This window comes from Nipponia nippon, unplaced genomic scaffold (assembly GCF_047370975.1).
Source record: "Nipponia nippon isolate SJK-2023a ecotype South Korea unplaced genomic scaffold, ASM4737097v1 scaffold_5, whole genome shotgun sequence".
Classification (NCBI taxonomy): domain Eukaryota; kingdom Metazoa; phylum Chordata; class Aves; order Pelecaniformes; family Threskiornithidae; genus Nipponia; species Nipponia nippon.
In genome coordinates, this window is record NW_028262369.1 from 31997404 (window position 1) to 32021297 (window position 23894).

General features: G+C 54.6%; 1 protein-coding gene across 3 annotated transcripts in view; it reads right to left on the reverse strand.

Moving 5' to 3' along the window:
• The window catches only part of RNF220 (ring finger protein 220), a 227854-nt gene that overhangs the window by 133399 nt on the left and 70561 nt on the right, over positions 1-23894 (reverse strand). The window contains exon 2 of one of the 3 annotated variants that reach the window (XM_087731539.1): positions 5944-6018. The exons of the other annotated variants lie outside the window; for them this stretch is intronic. Within the exon in view, the coding sequence (XP_087587665.1) occupies positions 5944-6018 (75 nt within the window). The remainder of the gene's footprint in view (positions 1-5943; positions 6019-23894) is intronic. 3 annotated transcript variants of the gene reach the window in all.

Sequence of the window (23894 nt, forward strand, 5' to 3'; positions counted from 1 at the left end):
ATAGAGCAAGCCAGAAATGTGAAGGTCATTATTATTAGCAGGATTAAAGCAATTTAACCCAGCAGTGAGGGGGTACAGGTGAACGTAGCAGCTGTGCTGTGCTCAGCAACAAATTGCACACGCACGCAACCTCAAAATAGCGACGAATGCTACAATTATGGCTCATTTTAGAAACACTGAGCAGACCTAGAGGGTTGCCAGAGTGCCCTCTAACACTTCTACCCCAAAAACACCCTCCCTGAAGGCAGACAGGACTGAGGTAGGCTGTTCCCAGAGATATCCAGAGCCCGTACGAGCTGTCAGTGCCCACTCACCACATGCACAAATCTCCTGGCACGGGCCCATGTGCATCACTTGCTGGCACAGACGTCCTCACACGCAGCCCGCTTGGTCCTCGCCAGGACCAGGACCATCTCCTCTGCCCCCATCAGGCAACTTATCCGGAACAAAAATCTCCCTCTTTTTTTTAAGTTTACAGGTTGTCGAATTTTTTTCTTTCCTCCTTACAAAACAAAAGAGGGAAAAAACATCCTTATCTCAGAAAGCAGAGTTCAGGAAAAAGCTATGGGTCTTTTGGACTCAGTGAGTCCCCATTGGTAGCCTCACTTGTCATGGAGAATTTATCAGCCAAACACAGCACCGGTATAATGCACCATATAACTAGTGCATAAACAAACTTCAGCATGATAAATGCCCTGCTTTGAAGCCATAAAGTTATTAGCTAGTGGCTGTTAGCTACTGCTTAGCATGGGACATGCTCCTTCCGTTAACCCCTGGGTGCCTCATCCATGCTCAGAAGCCCACAGAGATCTCTGGAGGGCACCTCCATGCAGCGGGAAAGCACGGACGGACCTGGTGGGCAGGGATGCTTCTGCTGCCACTTATCTCTGCACATTGCACCCACTGCAAGGAAAAGGGTGAACACTGCAGGAGGGAAATGCTTGCCAGGAATGGGGCTCTGAAGGCTGGCACCCCCTCCCTGTCCTATTTGACACCTTCAGCAGCTCCTCTCTCTCCCTCTGCCCCCCAAGAGGCAAAGGCAGAGGGGAGCAGGGCCAGGGTGATATCTACGTACCCATGGCTCAGACCTTCCTGGGCTGTACCTGTTTCGGAGATGGGCTCAGATGGGGCTGGAGGAAGGCAGTCACCCCTCCAGCGCTCAGGCCACCTCCTTTAGATGAAGTGCTGCTGAGGACTCTGAAGCAAAAGCCCTAAATTTTTCTGGCAGCAGCCAGGCTGCAAGCTCCAGTGAGGTGTTTAGAGTTCCCTCTGCTGCCTGCAGTGCACGGCTGCCTGCAGCTCCTGATGAGCACAGCTTCATCAGAAGCTGGGAGATGCTGGAGAAGCACAGCCGTGCCCCAGGGCGAGCACCGCTGGCCAGGAGCCGCTCAGCTGGAGATGGCTAACCAGCATCAGCAGAGCCAGCAGCCAGCCATGCCAGGGCTCCTGCCAGCATCGGGCCCGGGGAGCACCCTCCACTGCAGAGGGCCAGGCTGTGACACCCATCAAGGTCCTCTGGTCCCCCAGGTCACCTCCTGCCCCCATCCCATGCTTGGGTACTGGTCCGAGGCAGGGAGCTGGGTGTGCTGGGGATGGCAGCAGGTCTCTGGCGCTCAGCCCAAGGCATGGACAGGGTTACACAGCAGCGTGGCAACTTCTTGGCCACGCAGCCCAGAGCCCCAGAGCTGCAGTGGGAGATGCTGGTGGCCAGGGGCTAACTCCCATCCCTCTCCCAGTAAAACCATCCCTGCAAGGAGGCAGGAGATGTCTCAGCAGGGCCAGCTGGGAGGCAGCGAGACTTGGGGCTGCCTCAGCACCTGTTCCTCATTAGAAGCCCAGTGTTGAAGAAACTTGTAATTAGAGCCCTGAGTATTAATTAATCTCCGTGACCCTCCTCTCATTCTCCTTCCCCTGCTCCCACAGCTCAGGAGGTCAGCCTGGATTATTAACATGTGCACGTAGAGGATGGCACGCTCACCAAGAAGGTCGGCAGACCCTGGGCCACATCCTCATGTTCAAAGCAGCCAAGGGTGGCCTGTCCCTCCCTGCCAGCACGGCGCCCCTTCCCTGCTTCCTCTCCCTCATGGCTGGGGACACATCCCATTTGCTTGGGCACAGTCAGCACCTTGGGGACAGCGCTTATATGGGCTGAAACACCCCAGAATGAGCAGAGCTGCTTTTATGCTAACTCTGCCTGCGCAATCCCTTGCAGCGTGGCTGAGAGCAGAGCTCTGCATCCCAGGGGCCAGGTTGAGCCTCACTGGAGATGTCTACCCTCAGAGAGCTCCCAGCGTGATGGAGCGCAGAGCAGCCAGTCCAGCCCAAAACCACCGCCGAAAGGTCTTTGAGCATCCCATCTCTGCTCATCCAGACCTTGCTTGGGTCTTTAAGAGCCTAGCACTAAGAAGGCAGCCCTGGGGCATGGAGGAGACACGGAGACCTTTTGTGCAGCATGGCCCTTCCATCCCAGGGCAGTCCATGCAGACTCAGCCACTTGGGGCACGATCGTGGCTCCTGGGAAGGCCACGCTCCCTGCCAAGAAGCTGCCCAGGCGCAACCTGAGGACCGATGTGCTACAGAGAGCTGCCACGAAGCAAGAAAACAAGATACAAAATAAATCCAAACTTTTCTGACTCCCTGGTAACCACCAACTGCTTCCCTCATCTGATTTTTTCCTTTTTTCTGCTGCAGCAATAAAAAGGGGAAAATCAACATCCAAATGATCTTGTTTATGGCGACTAAATAAGCTGCATGTGCTTAATCCGTTAGAGTTTAATGAATTTACGACTTGCTTTGGAATTTGACAAGGGCTGTAAAAGAGTAATTAACATTTATCAGTGTGTTTTTTACACATACCCCGCCCTCCTCCCGTCTCCCTTCCCTCCTCCTGCCTCCTGTCGCGAAGCAGCACTGGGTATCGGGGGGAATATAAAAGTGATCAATTAATTCTTAATAATCTCAGGGAAAGATTGTAGAGTCGCAGTATGAACTCAGGGAGTGTCAATAAACGTGCCAAAGGTTGGTCCCCCCCTTCCTGGCGCTGCTGCAGAGGAATGTGGGTGGCCGGGGAGGGGACGGGGCTGCGGGGGCGGCGCTTTGGTGGAGCAGCCCTGCACCCCTTTCCTTCTCCATCACACTCCACCGGCCTCCCGAGCAGCTTTCTGTCACCAACACCGTGGCCTGTGGGACAGGAGGAGAGCAGGCAGGGGGCTGGTGGCAAGTGGGGTCCCCATCTAAGGCAGCAGAGGTGGCAATTTGGAAACGCAACCCCAGTCACTCCCTGTGCCAGCCGATAGCTCTGTCCTGACAGACCTGAACCTGTTGAGAGTGACCCCAAATCCTCACCAACATGACCGCAGGGCAGCCAAACGTCTGCTTAGCTGGAGAGTGCAGCCAGCGGCGCTGGCACCTGCACCACCCCCGCTGTCACCCCACTGTCACTTGGCGCAGGTGGCTGCCGCTGTTTCAGCTCTATTAGTCACGAGGGGGGACATGAATGCTGACCCCTGAGACAAGTGAGGGAGCTCACACCTCGCTTGTGCCTGGCCCTCCCAGCTGCTCAGCTGCTGTGGAGTGGGGCTGGAAGCAGGGATGCAATTTGGGGGCTGTGGGGGGGATAAGCTCAGGCTCCCCTGCCACCAGTCCTGGGGCAGGCAGAATGTCATCTAAGGATCCAGGGGGATTTCTGTGCTGGGAGCCCAGCGTGCCCTGCCCTGGGCCACCCTCCTTGGTAGCCTTGGGGAGTCAAGCCAGAAGGAGCCACAGCCATCACCTTCCCAGTAGGTAGGACACGTCTCCTGCCGCTGTGACCACAGCATCCTGCCCCCAGCAGTGGCCTTTGCAGGCATGTGTGCGCAGGGAAGCCTGCATGCCTGGGCATCCATGGGGGAAGAGAGGGGTCAGCGCTCCTGGGGGGCAGCAGGCTCCGTGGAGGAGACAGAGAAGCATCTGGGCTGGGCTGTGGGGCAGAGGGTCCTGGAGACCCACAAACAAAAGCTCAGGATGATAAATCCTCAGAGGTTTGAGACTGTCCGGGGATCTGCTCTGGACAGAAACAAATTCTCCCTGTCGAACATAATGGCCCAGAAATAAGCAATGAGGCAGGGATGGAGAGGGCTGGACCCAGGGGGTCTGGAAAATCTCCGCCCAGCCCCATGCCGAGCATCGGTGGTGGTGGGAGGTGGAGGCAGCGATGCCTTCCAAGCAGGCTGGGACCCCCACACCGGGCATGCACCCACTGGCTGGATGGGGCAAACTTGGGATTTCTTGCCAGATGGGAGTTAAATTTAACCCAGCCCTAGCAGGATGGGTGCAGGACAGGCAGGGAAGAGAAGGGGAAAGTAATGGTATGAACTTGCCTTTGTTTTACCTGAGCTATGGTTTGAGGCCAGCTGGCTGGCGTGGGCTGCAGGGTCGGGCAGGGAGCAGCGCCCAGTGGGGAGCAGGGCTGAGCCCCCAGGCAGGGTGAGGAGGTGAGGGAGGGGGGCTGCAGCGGAGGCACTCTGCATGGCCAAACTATCGGAGAGCAGCAGCTCCCAGCAGCCTCCGAGCGAGGGTCTCCAACCTTGGGCAGGCTTGTGGTGGCAGGGGCTGCACAAAAGTCTGCCAATCCTGCACACGCGCATCTCAGAGGGAGAAATGGAGGCACAGGGAGGGGTTTCAGGACTGGTCCCAGCACACCAGCATCTGCTTTGCTCACTAGACAGCAGTTCTGAGTCTTCATTGCATGAGTGGCGCAGCAACATCTATAGCCAAGGCTCCCAAAATCCCTCAGAGACCACTCGCTGGTGCCAGCTGCCCTGCCTGGTGCTCAGAGTGCGGTGCTCCTGTGGCGCTCCACATTGCCATCCAGGCTCCACCACAGACCCCCGGCATGACCTCAGGATCCCTCCTCTGCCGCAGAGGAGAGGATGCTGCGGGGCGGTTAGGGGGTAGAGAGGGGGCTGCGCTCCCCCCAGCCTGCGCTGGCTCAGCCGCTCCCGTGTCAGCCTGTCTAAACAGCACCTCCTCCCGCAGAGACCTCGCGCTGGGGGTCGGCAGCTCAGCGTCTCTGGCATTTGTCACAGTATCGCTGGAGTTATCAAAAAGCAGCTTGGACCAGGCATCCCAAAGGGTTGGGTCAACCAGACCCACCAACACCCAGCTGCCAGGAAAGCAGCTTCTGGGGCTGAGGACATGGGTGGGATTCAGGTGGCATTGGGCTGGTCCTCCCTGGCCACTGACACCCTGCCTCACACCAGACGCACGGCTTCACCTCCGTGCAAGGCTGGAACCTCCCCGCCTCACCTCGGCATGCGAGGCAGCGCTCGTTAGCGAAGGAGCATGGCTGTGATGGCGCGATGCTTGGCCAACGCTCGCTGTTTTGCAACGGCACTAATGGATCGGAGGCAGCCCAGCCATGCCCTTGCCTTGCTCCGCTCGGGCGCTGCTGACGGTCGTAACAAAGAGCATTTATCCAGCTGCATTCCCAGTTTCTCCCTCTTTCCATTTCCCTTTTCTGTCGCTCAGGTGTGACAATTTTAATATCCATAAATAAGGCGGATGGTAAGCATAACAGTACGTGCAGCCCTGTGTCGGCTTTTCTCCGTCTGCAGGAGACCTTGGGTCACGCTTCAGATGGCAGAAGGGTTAGAAGGAGTTAACAGGAGACTCCCAGGTCCCCTAAGCATCTTGCCCAGGGTCTTAAGTCCATAAGCAGTGGTGCTAAAGATGATTTTAAGCCATGATTATAAGAAATCTATTGATCTTTTGGACTCTATAATGACAGATTAACCATTTTAATAAAACACCTATTAATCATGCATTAACCCTTCTCAGCTATTTGTACATTGAATACCAAATTGACAAGGGCATTGGGATTTCTAGGAGGCTTTTTGGAGGGGGGAGGGAGGGGAGCTTTCTTTAGATAACAACAACAACAAGAAGAAAATAATGCAAACTTACAGAGGGGGAGAGTTAAAATCATACGATGAGTGGCAGTTGCAGACGCCTGGGGGCCTCTTTGGTTGTCGCTTCTATCTGGCAATCAATTGACAAGAAATTGAGATTATGAAACATTGTGCCTGTGATCAAAGGAGGTGGGCATCCTTCCCCCATCCGAGGCCAAATCTCCACTCCCCCACGGGAACCAACGACAGCGAACGTCAGCAATTTGGCCTTTGGCAGGTACCGGCCAAGGTAACGTCGGCACGACTTTTAGTATGAATGTGTCCACCAGCCCCACGGGTCTTTATGGCAAACTCTGAGCAAGAATGCAACATCCTAAAGGTGGATCCTACTGGAATATCTAGATTCTCGTGGGTTGTGTTTTTTTTGGAGAGACTTGCCTCTAAGAGCGAGTCATCTGGAGAGGCAGAGGAAAAAGAAGGGGAAATGGGGAAAGCAAACACTCCACCAGCTCAGGCCAGCTGGGAATGGGCACAGGCTGCTCACCCCCTCTCCCTGCCCACCCTTGACACCCACAGCATCGGCGTGGGACAGTCCAGCTTGCGGACCGGCACAGCCCGGGGGCCTCTTGTGTAAGCGCTGGGGAGGTGGGCAGGCGCCGCTTCCTCCTGCCCCGGCCGTTGCAGCCTCAGAAACCACCAAGTCCCCGGTGCGTTAGGAACTGCCTGGAGGCCGGAGCTTCCTGCAGGTGCCCGGCACTCATGAATCACACCTTGTCAGGGCTCGGGGTGCCCAACGGCTGGGAGACCGCCGAGATGCCCGGGGAGCCCTGCCCCGGGATGCACCCACCTCCCCACCACACCATCCCGGCCAGGCGAGGGTTAAGCAAGCATTAATCACACTGTTTGAGAGACATTTCAAAGCCTCTTCCAAATATTATAAAAAATGTCTTTAATCATCTAATAGCGCGAACTCCGCTCATGATGGATGGAGAGAAGTCGCCTCTCTCCTCCTGATCCTAAGAGATGAGGCTGAAGAGCTGCTGCTCTGGGGGGGGGGGGGTGAAGTTGGGGAGGGGGCTGAGGGAAGAGAAGGACATTTCTCAACCTCCCACCAGAGCAGTTATAAATATGAGGTCATACAGCAAGAGATGATAACGCATTAAGGGCTCTTGAGATATTAGTCTGTCAGCCTCGTTAGACACAGCCTATTTGGGGCTGACTGCATAATTAGAGGCTGGGGTACCCATAACTCATTGGTGTTTATATGGTAGGAAGGGGCTACGCTCACCGTCACCCTCAGCACTCTGAGAAGTCATCTTCAGCAGGCGTCAAATCCCACTCCCTGCTGCAAAAATAATCCTCCTCTCCCTGGGAACAACTGCTCCTGCTCCCCACCTCCTGCCCTTCCCTCAGCCCCGGGCCCGCTACATGCTCGGTGCACCCACCCTCGCCTCTCCCCTCCCCTGTGGGTGGGAAATGGGGTTAGAGATGTGAATGACTTGCCCAAGGTGCCCCAAGGTACTTTGTGACCACGCAGAGAAGTCCTGGCTCCCAGTCCCCCTGCCCATGGGACGATTTGCTGGGGAACAGCCCACGCCCTGCCCTGTAAGAGACTGCATCCCCTGAGCCCCCCAGGCTGCCTCCACAGCAGGTTTGGCCCTCCTGTGCCCTCTGCCTTTCCAGGGAATAGCTCCAAGTTGGGCTGGAAACACCTTGGGGAGGTGGATATACTTGGACAAAGATGGTCCTGGGGAAGCCTGAGCAGAAATGAGTCCAAGGAAAGGCAAAAATATGCAAGCGCCCCAGGACAACTTGACACTCCTGCCCTGCTGTGAGCATCCCCTACTCCTGACCTGCTGTCCCTCACCTGCAATGTGCACCAGGGACCCCTTTCTAGCCCAGGATGCTGCCCTGCGTGGGCAATCTCCAAGAGAGAGGGCAGAGCACCCCCAGTGCTGCTGCACCCAGCTTTCTGGGCACTGCTGGTCTGCCCCAGGGGCTGGGGGGGGGGGGCACTGAGCGTGGGGCAGCCAGGGACCCCGTGCTTGGTGGGGAAGCTGGAGAGGAGCCAGGCTTTCCAGGTCCCCTCCGCTTTCTCTTCTCAGTTCTGCCTAGGTGGCGGTGAGCACTAACACGGAGGGGCACTTCCCAACCAACTCAGCCAAAAAATTGAACAAGTGAAACAGGGAAGGGGAGTGTTTCCCTTCTGCAACCATGCAGAGCGAGGGCACCGCAAGAGCTGGCTCTTGCTCGAAAGGGAACAGAGAGGGAGCAGCGAGCAGGGGGAGGCAGGTGAAAGCTGGCCTGAGCCCTGTGCACCCAGCGGAGCCGGCTTTGCAGCCCAAGCCTTCCCAGCAGCATGTCCGTGTAAGCGCCAAAGTCCCCAGCATGGCCACCCAGCCACCTCATCCCCTCTCCCTGCTCACCCGCTGCAGCCAGGGAGGGGGCAAGGGGTCCACGGAGGAGGGGGCAACCCCATGGCTTCCCAGGCTGAGGTAGGATAATGAATCCTGATGGGGGAAGTGACCTTTTCCAAATGCCACATGTCATTGGATTTTATATCACACCAGGACAGTGTGCCATGGGTATTAAAATCGTTTTTCCAATAGAAGTGTGTGTGTGTATGTGTGTGTCAAAGAGAGATGTGAGAAAAATAAAATTAAGACATGAAAATTAGGCTGCCTCTAAACATAGCCTTTAGTAAAGACTTAGGTCCTCACAGAGCAGGACTGGCAGAGATGATCCATGCCCTTTGCTCCTGAGATCACAGACGATTTTGTCAGGGGAATATGACTTGTCCAAACCCCATGACAGAACTAGGGAAAAAAAGCGCAGGAGTCCTGATCCCCATTTCTAAAGTCTTTGCAAGACTTTCACCTCTCCAGTCTCCCCTCTGCTGTGGGGGGACACCTCCAGGGCTGCTCTGCCCACAGAGGCATGTACAGATGCATGCAGAGCACAGATCACCTTGCATGTGTGCTCCTGGACACCCACGGGTGTTAGTGCAGGCTGTGCACGAGGAGAAAGCAAAGTCCTGCGTGACAGCCAATGTCAAGTTACTTGGCCTCACCTGGGCTTCAAAGCAGCCCGTATTCCTGTAGGCCAGCCCAGAGATGTGTGTGGAGCATCCATGGAGTTATCCATACACACGGGTACGGACATCCCCCATATATGCCAGGATACATTCCCATGTGAAAACACAATGTAAAAAGGGAGGTGCTGGAAGCCAAATTCACTTGAACTCCAGCCTGTTCCCTCAATCTGCAGGGCAATTGTCCGGCTGAAATAACAACTCTAGGACAAAAAAAAAAAAAAAAAAGGGACAAGCTGTGTTTGTTTATTCAGCTTCTTTCTCCCCCTCTCCTCTCGACAATGCCCTGACACCGTGTCCTGCTGCGCCGGGGCTGCAACCCCAATGGGCTAAATTTATCCCAGCTGGAGCCCTGTTTACAAGCCTTGTCCTGTTTACAGCGTGGTCCATCCTGCTCAGGACCAGGCAGTGGCCATCCCTGGGGTGAACAGTCCATGTCTCCCCTTCCTTGGCCTCTGCCATGCCCAGGCTGCCTGTGTGGTCCCTGGAAAGATGCCTGAGGCCCTGCGCTCTCCATGTGATTGCACACAGGGCAGCTTGCGGCCCCCTGTCCATCTAGGAGATTATTGGGAGATGTAGGCATGCATCGGCTGCTGCTTGCCCAGCATGGCTCAGTGGTAGCCCAGATGGTCACAGCCTCCATCAGTGCTGGCCAGTGGCACACCGTCACCCAGGAATATGTTGGCTGCAAGCTCAGCAGTGAGGGTGCAGCACATCCCATGAGAAACCAACCAGCCAGGGACAACCATGCTCCACCATGAAGGCATTAATGGAGCTGCACATCTCATGCAACCACGTGTGGGTGCTTTGCTCCCGCATCTCCCACTGCAGTACCACAGGTCTGGGCCACAGGCTCAGGCTGTCACGCACCTATCCTTATCACCCTGATGGGCTCATATGGGCTGGGAGGACAGAGCTGGCAGAAGCTCAGTCCCCTCTTCCACCCAGTGAGAGAACTGAATGTCACACCAAGGGTCTGAATGGTTGAGCCTAGCTGAGACCTATGGGTCGATGGCCTTGTGTGAATATACATTAAACACTGGGGACGTGGCGGAGGGGTGCTCACTGCCAGCACCCCCCTTGCACTCTTCCTGCACTGATTCCCATCTCTGGTGGGAGGCACCGGCCACAGTCTGCCAGGGAGCAACGGGGGCTCACCTAGCTGCCCCTCACCATGGGGGTCTCCTGCGGTCCCAGACTGCCTCACCCGCAGGAGCTGCCTTCAGCAGGGCTCAGTTGGCAACATCCGGGCTCTTATTTGCTGTTTAATGAGTCCCAGCTAATGAAGCCCAATGCATGAAAGCTTTTCATTAACCGTTTGGCTTGCTGTCAGCATTGGCCACCGGTCTGCAGAGGCTGGGAATCACAAGAGTGGTTTCAGGGGTGACTGCAGATCCTCACCTATTAGCCTGCATCCCACCTTGTGCCCTGCCACCCTTTTCCTGCCCGTGCCCGGTCTCAGTGGCTGCAGAAGGGACACCAGCACCCTGCAGATGTGAAACAAAGCAGCTGGTCCCATGCTCCCTCAGTATCCCTCATCAGAAGCAGCTAACAGAGATTCGCCTTCATCTCCAGTGGCAGGGCCATTGCTCAGCAGTGATGGATCCCTCTTTGCACCTGCTTGCGGCTGCATGTACTTAGCCTTAATGAGTGAGCAACCTCTTGGCATGCTGACGATGCAGCCCTCTTCCACATGGTCCTGGTCCAAACCACTGCCTGCTGTTGCCTCGGGAAGCCTCCTGCTTGAAACCAAGAGCTCTGGATCACATCCCGTGGTAAGGGACACCTCGTGTGCACATGGAGGGGAAAGAAGGATCTCGCAGAGAGACCCAGACCTGTGTCCAGCTCCCAAACTGGACAAGGGGCTCAAATCTCTGTGCCTGACACTGCCTCTGTGCAAGGAAGGGTCCAAGAGCAGCTGAGTCTGGACCAAGGCTCTAGTTGCTGCATGAGGTCCCCGGCTGTGGGTGCAGGAGCATGAGAGCGCGCTTCCAAGGCTTTCCTGTTGCCCAAGTTTTTTGGAGACAAGCAAACTGTCCACAGCAATGCCCATGGTGGCACTGTAATGGTGCAGCAGAGCAGTGGCCATCTTCCAAATGCTTCCTCGCCCCTCACTGCCCACACCTACCTCACTTCTCGCCTCTGGCCCAGTTTGGGTTTTGTTTGTACCCTGGGCGGGGGGAAGCCTTTCTGCACCGCATGCCCCAGATCTCACTACCTGGTGAAGCAGAAGCTCCAGGGAGAGCAGAAGAGGGGTTGTCCACCCCTGCCCAGTTCCTTGTCCAGAGTTTTGGATATGGTCTGTGCATGATTGTGGGTGGGGGTGAATTTGAGCATAAAGGCTTGTCTACACCAATTACTGCTCCTGAGAAACCCCCCCATGCTGGGCATTTCTTATTCAAAAAATAATAGCTTGCTCAAGCTCATCAGACCCCCTTTCACTCTGAAATACAAACGGAGCTTTTGGGGAATGTTTCGCCAGTCTGAAAATCACCTCCAGCCTTCATTCACATTCATTTCCAAGTACAGGCAAGACATTAAGGGAAGGGCTAATGGAATGGCACATCTGCGCACAAACACGTACGTGTGTGCTCCTCACACGTGCGGCTCCTCATCTCCGGAAGAAGATCTTCTCGTCAGGAAGTCACGGCCCTGATTACTTTGTCTTCCACGTTTAAGAACATCCCTAACTGCTCCTTGGATAGCTCAATTAGTAAAGTGAATATATTATATAAAGTCTAAAAGATTAAACTATCATAGGCAGCCCATAATTTCATGAAGAAGTCAGGGGAGCATATCCCTCTTATTAACTCTATAACAAATGTGATGAAAATGTTCAAATAGAATGTTAATGCAATGTTACGTGTAATTTTCCCAGGCGATTTTCTGCTGAAATATTTCTTTATTAATAGTAATTGAGGGTATAAATTATGAATGAGGCGATTTTCTCCTTTCACTGGGAAAGACGTACTAATGGCAATAATTCTTTATAATAATTTTTTGGGGGGAGAATGGGGAGGGAGCTGGGGTGAGGGGTTTAAAGAAAAAAAAATCTTTAAAGGGATTGCAAAATATATAGACTAGCAGTGCATGTTTTATTGCAGGGCGCTGTATTTTATATCCGTGTGCCGGGCATCAGTCCCGCGCGGGTCTGCACTGCGTGTGCACTGTGAGCTTTGGGCCTCTGGCGAAGGCAATTTCCTTGCACTTTCTCTATTCTGCATGTGTGTAAAGCCTTGTGTCAGGCGAGGGGCGTATGACAGCACCGATGCTGTGGGTCTGCAAATGCTGGATTCCTCCTCTCATTTCATTCTTTGAGGGAAAGAGGGGCAGTACCCACACTATGAGCTACGGGTACTTTTGGTTAGTAGACTCAAGGATGAGCAGGTTAGTGGTACAAGCTCTTGCCGATTTAATGCAGGCTCTGACAGCTTTCCATGTCCCCGCCACAACCAAAGGCACTTCTTCGTGCTTGCGTTGGGATTTTTTTGGGGATTTGTTTTACCAGCAATGCAGCCTGCTGATCCTGACCCCAAGCACCTCCAGCCAGGGAAATGCATGGCAGAGAGCGAGGCTCGGTCCTACAGCTGCTGAACCTTGCACAGCCTCAAAGCCAAGGGGAGCGGGACTGGGGGTGACGCTGGCTCCCAAATGCCACCCCTTCGGCGCGGGAACACGCACACGGCCAGCCCAGGGCCGTGCGCTCGCACACCATGGACAGGCAGCACCGAGCAGCGCAGCTGCTCGCGGGGAAACAAAAAGTCCTTTTTGCGATGCCAGAATGAAAGAGGCGTTTTACAAGGATTTCACAACTTGCTTTCCTTCAGGTTTGTATGGGGATTTTTCGACAGACCAAATGACTTCAAAATTTTTCCACTCAATTAAAAAAAATGCCAGTTTGAGTGCAATTCTCAGCCCCTTCTTGCACGCATCTCTCTTCTCAAAGAAAGATAAAAGGGAAAAAAAAGACGGTATCCCTTAAATTTCCATTACACTTCAATCAGCTGAAAAAACCCTCTGAATGGTTTAAAACTTTTATACCAAAGAATCCACTTTCCCCCTATTTTATTTAAAACTTTTCCCAGGAAGGAAACTTTTTGAACAAACTCTAGTCTACAACAAGCATAGGAGGAAAAATCTCCTGACCCCAGGCCTTTACCGTACAAAAAAGCATCCTGATAGCTGCTTAAACAAGCTAAAAAGCACCTCTGGTAATGGCTTGCACCGAGGGCGGGCGGCACACACCGGTATGGAGCAAGGGGCAGAGGCCTCAAGCACCCGTACACAGGTGCAGGTGGGTCCCACATGGGTGCAGGCGTGTTGCACTGAAATCTGGGGAGTGGGTGGCTTTGCTCTTCCCCAGGGGCAGCTCTTACACCCCCCATTTCCACCAGAGGATCCCCCTTGCTTGGGCTCTCCCTGAGCTCTCTGCTGGGCTGGAAGAGGAGGCAGAGCTGGTCTTTCTGCCGGCAACCGGGCTGTGCTACCCCGTCTCTCTCCTTCTCTGGAGGCACTGACCCTCAGGCCCTGCCCGCGGCTTACCCCGCACAGGCAGGCTGCATGAGAGGCTGCAGAAAGGCTGACAAAATCAGTGTGATCCGTCACCGACCCTCCTCAAAATTAGGTTAATAATTTATGATGTTAAATGGGACAGTTAATAGCTGGGCCAGATGATTCCTCAGCTAATCTAGAGCACGGGCTGAGCTGCAACGAGTCCTCTGAGAGTTCATTACACTCCCCAGCCCTCGGCGCTAGTGCTTTTTGGCTCCGCCGATACCGACGGGAGGCTGTGGCTGGTGCCGCTGGCAACACGCCGAAGACTTGCCCCTCATCAATTAAGAGAAATAAGGAAATCGACAGGAAAATTAATTTCCAAAGAGACAATGCCTCTGACACCTGCACTGCCCTCGGAAAGCCGGAGGGTTATCTGGGAAGCTGCCTGCCTGGGGAGGAGGTTGCGTCTGCCTTCTTGCTGAGCGAGGTCAGGCTGCTTTCCTCAGGGCTGGGAGAGCAGAGAGAGGTGTAAGCGACTGAACAGAAGATGCTTTTGCTCCTGGGTCAGACCCAAGCAGGCTCCTTACAGGGGGGCTGCTCAGCCACATTTGGGAGGAGACGTAACACCCATGCCTGCTGCTTAAAGCCCCCCCAGCATCCCCTCCCTGGCACAGGGTGGCTCACCAGCAGCAAGAGTTTACACCCTGATTGTGCACATTCCCAAAGAAACCTCAGAGATGAAAGGTCGGGATGAGAAGTTCCAGCAGGTCTTTTCCATCAAAGAAACAGAGCAGGGTCAGCTGCCTCAGGGACGAGGCACTGCCAGAGAGCTCCCCAGGGCCAGCCCTCATCCCAGAGCACGGCGCTGCATGGACCTTCAGCCACTTGCCTGTCTTATCTCTCTAACCTCCCCAATTCTCATGCCACCCTCTCACCCGCAGATCAGATTGAGCCCGGCCACAGAAACCAGGCATTGGACATAACAGCCTCCCCTCACCAAGACCGCAGCCCCTCTCCATGCCCTGAGCCCTCCTGTCCGGCCACAGCAGGGAAATGCAAGGAATTACCAAGAGTACATCTTGTCTGCGTGATGGAGGCTTTCCATCCCTATCCAGTGTAAGCAGACTGACTGAGGTTCATGGCACCTGGAGGCAACAAAGACCCTCTGGTACTGATGGCACGTGAGTCCCACTCTGCTAATCCTCCCTCGCTTCTCTCTGCAAAGGAGATCTGAAATCCTTCACTTTGCACCAGGGGCTCTGTGCTGAGAAGTGCTCAGCCTTGCAGGACTGAACCTCAGGGCAGGATTTCTGCAGAAAGCTTGCTGGCTCTGGGACTGTGCTCCAGGGGATCAGAAAGAAGGCAGGGACCCACCTCACTGAGCCCAACTGCACGTGGAGGCAGAAATCAGCTCCTTTGCTCCGGCATCTCACTGGGGGATGCTGCAAAGCAGTGCCAGCCTTAGGCAAACCTGGAAGAGGGTGCCACATACAGGCACTCTCCTTTCTAGAAGAGCAAGTGATGGGTACCCTGAAGCGTGCTCCTGACAGCCTTACTTTCTTTCACAAATGGAAAAGCTAAGGCAGAGAAAGTCTGTGTGACCACCGCAATATCAGCAGCAATATCAGGTGAAGGGAGTGATTTATCAGCCTAAGGTTCCCTGTCCCGGGGTGTCCATGCCCTGCCCTCAGTGGGAGCCTGAGACAGACCAACTGGGCTAAAAAGTGACCGGCTGGGCAACCAAACGCAGGCTGCTGCGGCCAGATGTGCACTGATGACTCGTGCAGATGTTGGCCCGGCAGCACGTCTGGGCAGTAATTCCCCTTCTTCTTTCCACATTCCTGCTCTGCCAAATTCAAACCATGCGCAGTGCGGGGGGGATTACCTGCAATTACAGCTTTCACACGTCAGGGCCAGTTTTGCACGGCTGGGGAAGGGGGGGAGAGTGGCGAGAGGTAAGGGCATCCATATGGTGGGCTTCTGCAGCCATTCCCCCTGCCTGCGTTAGAAGCAGCCGGTGCTGTCTCACCCCTCCAGCTCTCTTCCCTCCTCTGAAGCCCCCTCCCAGGTGGGAAGACTCCTGAGGGGAGTCCCAGCCCGAGGCCGGTGGCAGGGCCAGTTTTCCTTCCAGCTTCTGCCCAAGTGCATACGGGAGAGATGACAATTAGGGGGACAACAAATGAGGCTGCCGGCCCCTGGGGGGGGACATGTGCAGTAACTTGAGGCTGAAGCGGAAATAGCTCTGGTCGACCCACTTAGAAAATCATCATTACTGTAGAATTTATGGCTGACATGAGCTTGTCTGATAGATATGACTATTTAAAGGCAGCCAAAGCCTCCATTTATAACAATGTGAGGGAAGGGGGAGTGGAGGGAGCTGGGGCAGGTTTGAAGATCAAAGGGGCACCTGGGAAAGGAGAGGGGACCGTGTCAGCCCCGATGGCGGGGGTGAAGGGACGGTGGCTTCGGCTAGGGAAAGGGCTGGTGTGGCGGGGCGAGGGGGGCTGTGCTCTGCGGGAGGGGAGCAGCCCTGTGCCGTGGGTCTGCCAGCCCCCGACCCCTGGGACTGCAGCATCCTCCGTGGCCCCCGCAGCTGCTCCTGCCCTTGAGGCTGACAAAGTGCCACCGCCTGGATGCCGGCCATCCTGGGCCCCTGGCACACAGGTGAGCCCTTCTGGATTCAGCTCCATCCAGGCAGCGGTGGGCACAGACACCGTCGCCCACTCAGGATGTACTGCAGTATTCACCGGGAGTGTGCTTTTAATTAGATGCGAAGGAGAAAGCAATTGCTGAGGCTGGGAAAGAAAAAAAGCAGTGGCGGGTTTGGAGGACAACAAGCAAACACCTGCAAGGTTCAGATTTTCATTTTTCCTTAACTTGAAGGACAGAAAATGACTCCTGGGAATGATGGGCCATTGCTGTACCCAGCCCCTTAGCTGCCCTCCTCACCTGCACACCCCTTGGGGCTTTACAAAGAGGATAGTGCAATCACTCAGCAGCTTGTTAGGGGAGCACCTCATCCCAGCAGCAAAGCCAGGAAAAAGACTGCCAATTCCTTGATCCAGGCTGTCTTTCCTGGCAAACCTTCACCTGTGATCAAACAGAAATGCTGCGAGTGTGCTGGAGGCTGGACCCTGGGGATGCCCAGCCTGGCTGGAGACACACCGCATGTCCCTGTGTCACTGTTCCCTACGGATGCATGAGGGAATACCACACCCAGCGGTTAACAAGCTGGAAATGAGCACGGAGGTATGGATGGGCTCTCCACCAAGGTGCTCCCGGAGGGCTGATGGATGCAGAGCAGCAGGCTGCAGGGCAGCACTTCATGCCATCCAGAGCAGGGAGCAGTCCCCGGAGGGCACCCTGCCTAGGGACAGCAACAGAGCCAGTCACCAGCGTCCCCGTCCCGGGCTCTCCTCCCCAATCTGGCTGCTCCTTGTCCTTTGGGGATGGTGGCGGCTCCTCACCTGATTGAATTTCCAGGCCATCACTTGCTCTCCCTGCAGCTGCGAGGCACGATCGCCCTCCCGGCAACCCCATGCTCACCCCGCAGAAGGAGGGGCTAATTCAGTTAGCCCAGTGGCATTAGCTGCCATGAAGAATAACCCGCCAACAAGGGCCTGCGAGCCTGACACAATATTAAAGACCCCACTGCCCTCACTTGGGGCAGATTAAGCTGGGCTCATTGCTTTAATGCTGCACTCCTCGGCCGGGCTCCCTCCAAGGCTCTGCACCTTAACTGTATTACCCCAGCACCGATGTGCTTGACCTGCCGATATTGCTCCCACTGATAATTCACCTCCCAAGAAACTTTGCCTTTTTGACCTCCTGCCGGAGCAGGCTCTAACCCCACAGAGCAGGACTACCCCTGCATCCCACCGCCCATGGGGGCTGCCAGCCGCTGCCCTCTGCTCCCTGCTCGCCTTCCCTCAGCACTGTCCCCTTATCCCGTCCTTCCAGGGGCCTGAAGGTTCCTTCTTCTGCCAAGCTCAGGCAACCCATCTCTGTGAACAGGTCACTTTGGTGATCCCAGGATCCCAGTCCTTATCAATGAGTGCGTTGACATGCACAATGAACATATGGCCATGGGATGGGAGTGTGTATGTGAGCAGAGGATGGAGACCGTTATTTACGGTGCCAAGGATGTACGGGGACATCCCAGCTCACCAACTTCATCTGGGGTACCAAGGCTCTCCGAGAGTAACATCCCAGTAGCAACATGTAGTGGTGCACAGAGGGAGCATCAGGTTCCTCCTGCTCCCAGGGAGACAGATGTCTCAACTGACCTAGGGAAGCAATCAGGAAAAACACCCAAATACCAGCCCAGGGGGAGTCTGGGCTCCAAGGGAAACTCAGCAGAGCGGCGTGGGAGCAAGAAACAGCGTCATCATTCCTCTGCTGCTGCCAAGCACAGGCAGTGCCAACATCATCTTGGCCTGGCAGCAGCCACTACCTCCTCTCACCCACACGCTGTCAGCAGCTGTCCGGCGCTCTACCCCTGCTTTGTCCCGCGGCCTGCGAGTGATACGGGGAGCAGTCCTTGAGATGCTGTCTGCTAGGGTTGCTGACTCACTCAGCCTTGCTTTTCATAGGAAACAGCAACACTGCAGAATCACTTTCCTGCTTGGTCAATACCAGAGGGCCGGTATATCCTACAAGACTCCAGAATGAAATTTTCAAACACAGAAAAGCCACCTTTTCTGAGCAAAAAGTAACAGTCTGACTTAGCCAGCCTATTCACTTCTCCCTGCCTCACCAGAAAATCAAAATAATCTACACCAATCTTTTCCTCTTACTTTTAGTTGGCCACACTAGATATTTTTACTGAAAGGAGTTTGAGCACCCCTGCTGTCTGCTCTGCCAGGTTGCTGCAGGCTGACAGCTCCGTCTTGCCTCCTCAGAAAGGAGCAGGTTTGCCACAGTGAATTATAATTCCAGCTCCAGACCTGGAACATGGCGCCTGCTCCCCGCATCTGCTCCCCTGCCTTTGCACGGGTGATATTTATACTTGCCTTGCAGTGTTAGCACTTGGGTAGCGTATATGAGGTTGGAAAACTAGTTATGCATGTTTATGTAACTAATGTATATTAGTTATAATGTATATTAGTTATGTAAACGTAGCTCTCCTGCAAAGCTTGTGCTGCCTACGAAGGGGCTGCACGTTGCTCTTCTAGGGACCAGGCACTGCTCACAACGAACAAACCCTCATTTCGGACACATTTTGCTTCCTTATTTTCTGATTTCACTATTCAAAGGTGTGTTTCCTTTTTTTTTTTTAAGAAACAAAACTAGAAAAAGGAACAAACCTAAACTTCCGCCCAAAACTCAGACCACAAGTCTTGGGGTTTTTCTTAATATTAAAAGCCTTGGTGAAGCTGCGTTTGATCCGGCACTCCTGGCACAGGAAGCAGAGCGCCCACACGAAAAGGCTGTCGCAGAGCAGTTGTGAAGCCGTGCGGTTTGGCGGCTGTCGGGACAGAGGGGCTCTATTTTGGGCTTGGCCGTCAACCCAAAGTGTTACCCTGGGGAAGGGGCCGCACCTCTCCCTGTCCCTGATCCCCTCTGCCCTCCTCTGGGTGCATGGGGGCATCAGTAGGTGCGGGAATTTGCTGCTCCCTCTTACCTGGGGCAGAAGGAGCTCTCACCTTCGCACCATGAAACACCACCTGGCAAAATCCTGTGCAGTCTCACATACTGAATTTGAGGGCTGGATCAGTGCTCCAGAAACTGTGCTTGTCCCCAGTGGTCAGCCCAGAGCCTGGCCAGACCTGGGACCTCTCCTAGCCTGATGTAACATCCATGCTGAGCCAAACCAGAGGCAGAAAGTTTTCAAGTATCGCTGCTCACAAATTAAGCCTACAGACAGGAGCAGAGCTGGGACGTGTAACTACACAGGAAAGGCTTATTCCTTCTACTGTACTCCTGGAAAGGATCCCTTTGGCTGCTCGCAAATATATTGCCGACCGGGGACTCAATCCTGTTCCCCCTTATGCTGGGTGTGACGCGGCTGAGGGCGGGAGCAGACCCTGCCCTTGGTGTGCAGCCAAATGGGTCGGAAACAGGGAAGGGTGTACGGCTTTTACGAGCCTTTCTTAAAAAAGGTAGACAGTGTCAGGGTAGAGTCAGGCCCCAAATTTAGGCTTGGGCAAAGCAACAGGAACCATTCCCCGTTTTGCAGTTAGCACGCTTGGGAGGTGAATGGAAAATGGTCGATGTGAACACTTTTTCCTAAAGGAGTTTATTTGTCTAAGTGCAACGCCTTAGCACTGAGGCAGCTGCTCTGCTGCGGGACCTGAGCTAACCTCACACCACCGTGCGCGTCTCCAGCTCCAGCACCACCCCTGTGCCGTGCTCCTCTGCAGACGGGCAGCGCCCGCAGGCACCGGCAGCCCACAGCATCCCCGCCGCTTTTCCACCCGCTGGTCCAGAAAGCGACTGGCCAAGCCAGTAACATCTGCACAAAGGGGAGCCACCCATCCCATCGTGGGGATAGGGAGCACCTACAGCACCAGCAGGCAGGTGACATGGGACACTGGGCCTCCTGCTTCTCACCCTTCTGACGTGACCCCTCCTGTTAGGGAGAGATTTAAGGTGCTCTTATATCTCCCTGCTGTAAATGGCCTCATAAAAGTGACAGAAAGACGTTCATATGGATGCTTGTTAAAATTTTATTACTAATCACCACCAAAGTTAGCTGCTATATTTAACCCAGGCTGGGGGAAAGAGGGGAGGGGGGACTGCCTGGGCAGGATGGAGAAATCAAGATCAGAAAGCGAAGGGAGGACAGGGTGACAAGTGGCCCTGACGCAGCTCACGGACACAGGCAGGGGCCTGCTGGAGCAATGGCAAAGAAAAACCCTAGAGCCTTCAGCCTCCGCTTGTCAGCAGCAGCCACAACCCTTTTACAAGCCCTAACCCAAGAGCAGGGAGGGCTTGTGGTGGAGCATGAGCCTACGGATCAAAGAGACCTCAGCTGAACTCCGACCTCAGTCGCAGCCTCCCCAAGGAGCCCTGGGCTCTTCCCTGCATGGAAGCTCCTCCTGTGCAAAGCGGATGCGAACAAAGATTTAAGGAGACAACCAGCTCTCCAGGCTGGGGAAGTCTCTCAGCGGCATGTGAGCGCCTGGCAGTCCTAGGACACACACTTAAGCTTCCTTTCCTGCTTCAGTCAGATCTTGTCCTTGCAGGTAAAGAAGTGCTTAGGGGAGAGAGAAGAAAGCCCAAGGACGCCAACTGTCTTGACGAAGTGGAAAGTTCAGCAGTTACAAAGGTATCACAGGGCACTTCCAGACTTGTCCTTGCTGAAGCATCAGTGGGAAAGGACCAGTGAGGAGTTCTGCTCTCCCCAGGGTGCCAGATGAGGAAGCAGGGAGAATGGTGAAAAACATGGAGCATGTACAAGGCATGGGCTCAGCTATCCCTACCGGACCCACAGATTGTGGTCACCTCCCCAAATAGAAACACAAGAAAAGGATGGTCCGGCTGGCCACGAGGGCAGGTCCAGAAGGACCAAGAAGATGGTCACCTGTCCTACTGTGTCAGTGGCATACACAAGGTTATGCCCCACTGTGTGCGGCTGTGGGCTGGCAGCTGGGGCAGGGACCACTCTCCCACCTCGGCGTGGTGCACCGAGCAGGAGGGGACCTGCTCTGATCAGATGCTAACAAAGCATCCTTCTGCAGTGGGACAATGAAAAAGCCATGACGAGTTTTCTGCTCTGCTGTCTGTCCAGCGCTGGGAGCGGTAGGAAAATATTCGATTGATGCAGCGAGGAAGGGAACAGAGGGAGAAAAGTCTCATAGTGGAAAATAAACAGTTTTGAGTATCTCCTCAATTTGATAATGGCATTCAGGTGACTACAGGATTCCAGAGCATGAAAGACAAACTATTTCTTCAAAGACTTTGTCTGCCACTAGACCTGCCTGACTGTACCACAGAGGGGAACAGGAGAGGGAGACATGCTCCTCTCTGAGGATGCTCTCAGAAACCTCCCTGGCAGCCCCCATCTGCACCTCCTTCCAGCTTTACGGCACCCCCAGCTGTTTTTGGCGGGTCCCGACATCCTCATCTCCCCTCACACTTGCTGCACTGAAGCATCCCTGAGACCACTGCCCCTTTGGCTCCCCATCACCGCTTCCCAGGTACTCCGTTCCTGGCACTCTACAGGAGCTGCTGTCTGTCTGTCAGTCCTCACATCCATCTTCAGGGCCTCTGTATAAATCTCCTAGAGGCCTCTTTGCTCCCTATATATCTATCTAATTAATGTTAGTATAAGTAAAGCACAGCCTTTTCCCCTTAATAAGCAGAGTGCTGACTTTATTACAGGTCTTTTTTTTCTCTTCTTGCTTCAGTGCTTTAAATCATGCTCAGGAAAGCGCTTACGAAGGGAAAGGCTGCGCGCCGCATCTCGCCGCGCCTTCGCCCCGGCGCGGCCGTGGGGGCCGGGGGGGCAGAGGGCAGCGGGAGGAAATTGGACAGGATGCGTTCAGAGCGGTGCCAAGAGCTCTGCGCTGCCAGGTTAGCCGGGGTCAGGGGAGAAGTCAAAGGCCATCGATGTGTTGTCTGGCTGAAGGCAGAGTCCAAGCAAAACAAGGTGTTAAATGTCTTCTAATTAGAAGTGTCTAAACAGGAATGGAAAGGCAGGCATGGCTGCGGAGGGCCTGGAAACGTGCTAAGCGGGGCTTGGTGGAGAGAGACATGAAATCCTGGGGCTCCGGGTGACGCTGCAGGTGAGAGCGGGAAGGTCCCTGCAGCGGCGTTTGAGCTTTTCTGACTTTTTTTTGTCCAGAAATCCCGAATGTGAGATGTAAAGGAGATGGGTTCAGAGGACAAGGTCTGTCCTGTGTTCCTACAAATTCTTAGGACTGTAAGAAGCAGAGAAGAAGATTTTATAAATGTGTTATTTCTCTCCCTTTCAGACACCACTCCCCCCACCGGTTTTGCTCTCTGTCCCACTGGAAGCGTTCATTCTCCCTTCCTGCGTCTCCCATACCAGCCTCAGGCTGCCACAAACTGGGTGCCCCCTGCTCTGCCTGCTTCTGAGCGCCTGGGGCTGCTGCATGAGATGGTGCAGAAGAGAAGCCCATAGCTCCTAGGCTCCTGAGGCTACACAGTGAATAACTGGTGGAGAAGTGATGGAGGAAGACCTGGCCTACAGGCTGGGCTCGGCTCAGCTCTGCAGTGACTCTCCGTCCCTTTGCCAGTTGCTTCTACTTGTGCATCACACGGTGCAACGTCTGACCGTAACCCACCCACACAGTGTGCCACGAGCACCACGTTGCAAAGGGCGGTGGGAACCCCGCTGGAGGGGACACCGTGCATACGCTTCTCACGCTCCCGGTGGCCAACCACATCTCATGCACATGAGAGCATGTGCCATTGGATCCCTGGAAGCCAAAGAAACACACCTGGCCTCCAGCAAGCCAGGCATGGGGAAGTGAAGCCTCACTTCTTCCTACCGCTATGCCAAGCCACAATCCGGTCATCCCCCAATCCAGCGCCGGAGTCAGAGGGCTGCCCTGAGAGGGTTAATGCTCCCCCTGCTCTGGGTGCTGGGGTGAAAGGGTTACCCGTGTCGTGCTCAGATTCTTTGGCTGTAATGTGATTTCTTGGCTCTCGTGTATATATGTATGCAGTTTTGTCCACACTCCCGTCCACTCCCCCCACACGGTAGCTATTGATCAGGCTAATGGAAGGGATCCGATTGCACATGCTCTGATGTGCTCCCACACAGCCTCGCCAACTCTGGCCCAGCCAATCAATGCTGTGGTGCCCCCGAAAATTTCCCATAATCTGATTTGAAGATGTGTTATCACTTAATAAAATCCACACTTGCCCTTCCTCTTCCCCCCCTACTGAAACGCATTTGCACTCCGGCTCCCAGGCCAGCTCCTGCCATGCCCCTGCACCCTGCCAGCCTCTGGGAGAAGGACCATGGGGCGGCCAGGGGCTAAAAATGCCCTAAGTGGGTAAGGGAGGGATGGAGAAGATATCTGGCCTCTGCTGGGTAATCAGCACTGCCCAACGGTGCCAGGACACACACACGGTGACATGAGCTGGATACCTGCTCCCCACTCCCTTTCACGGTGCGGTGGCTGTAAGGGTGGCAGTGAAAAAAGGGGATGAAAAATGTTCCTCTTGAAAATATGGTGAAAAATGCTATTGGTTTTCTGTAGCCTGTCAACACGCATTCCCATGGTCTTTGGAAAACAATTCACAACAGCGTATGAAAACACCAAGGGTATTTGTTGTGCGAACGGGTATCTGTTTTCTGATCAGCCCATGCAGCAGTGACAAGAGGAAAGTCCTAGCTAGTTGGGGAAAGATGCCAGTGGGGTTTAAATGAGATACTCCCTGTCACTGTGTCTTCTCCAGGGAGGTTTGTTTCTGCAAGAAGAGCAAAGTCAGATGTTCCTGCTCTC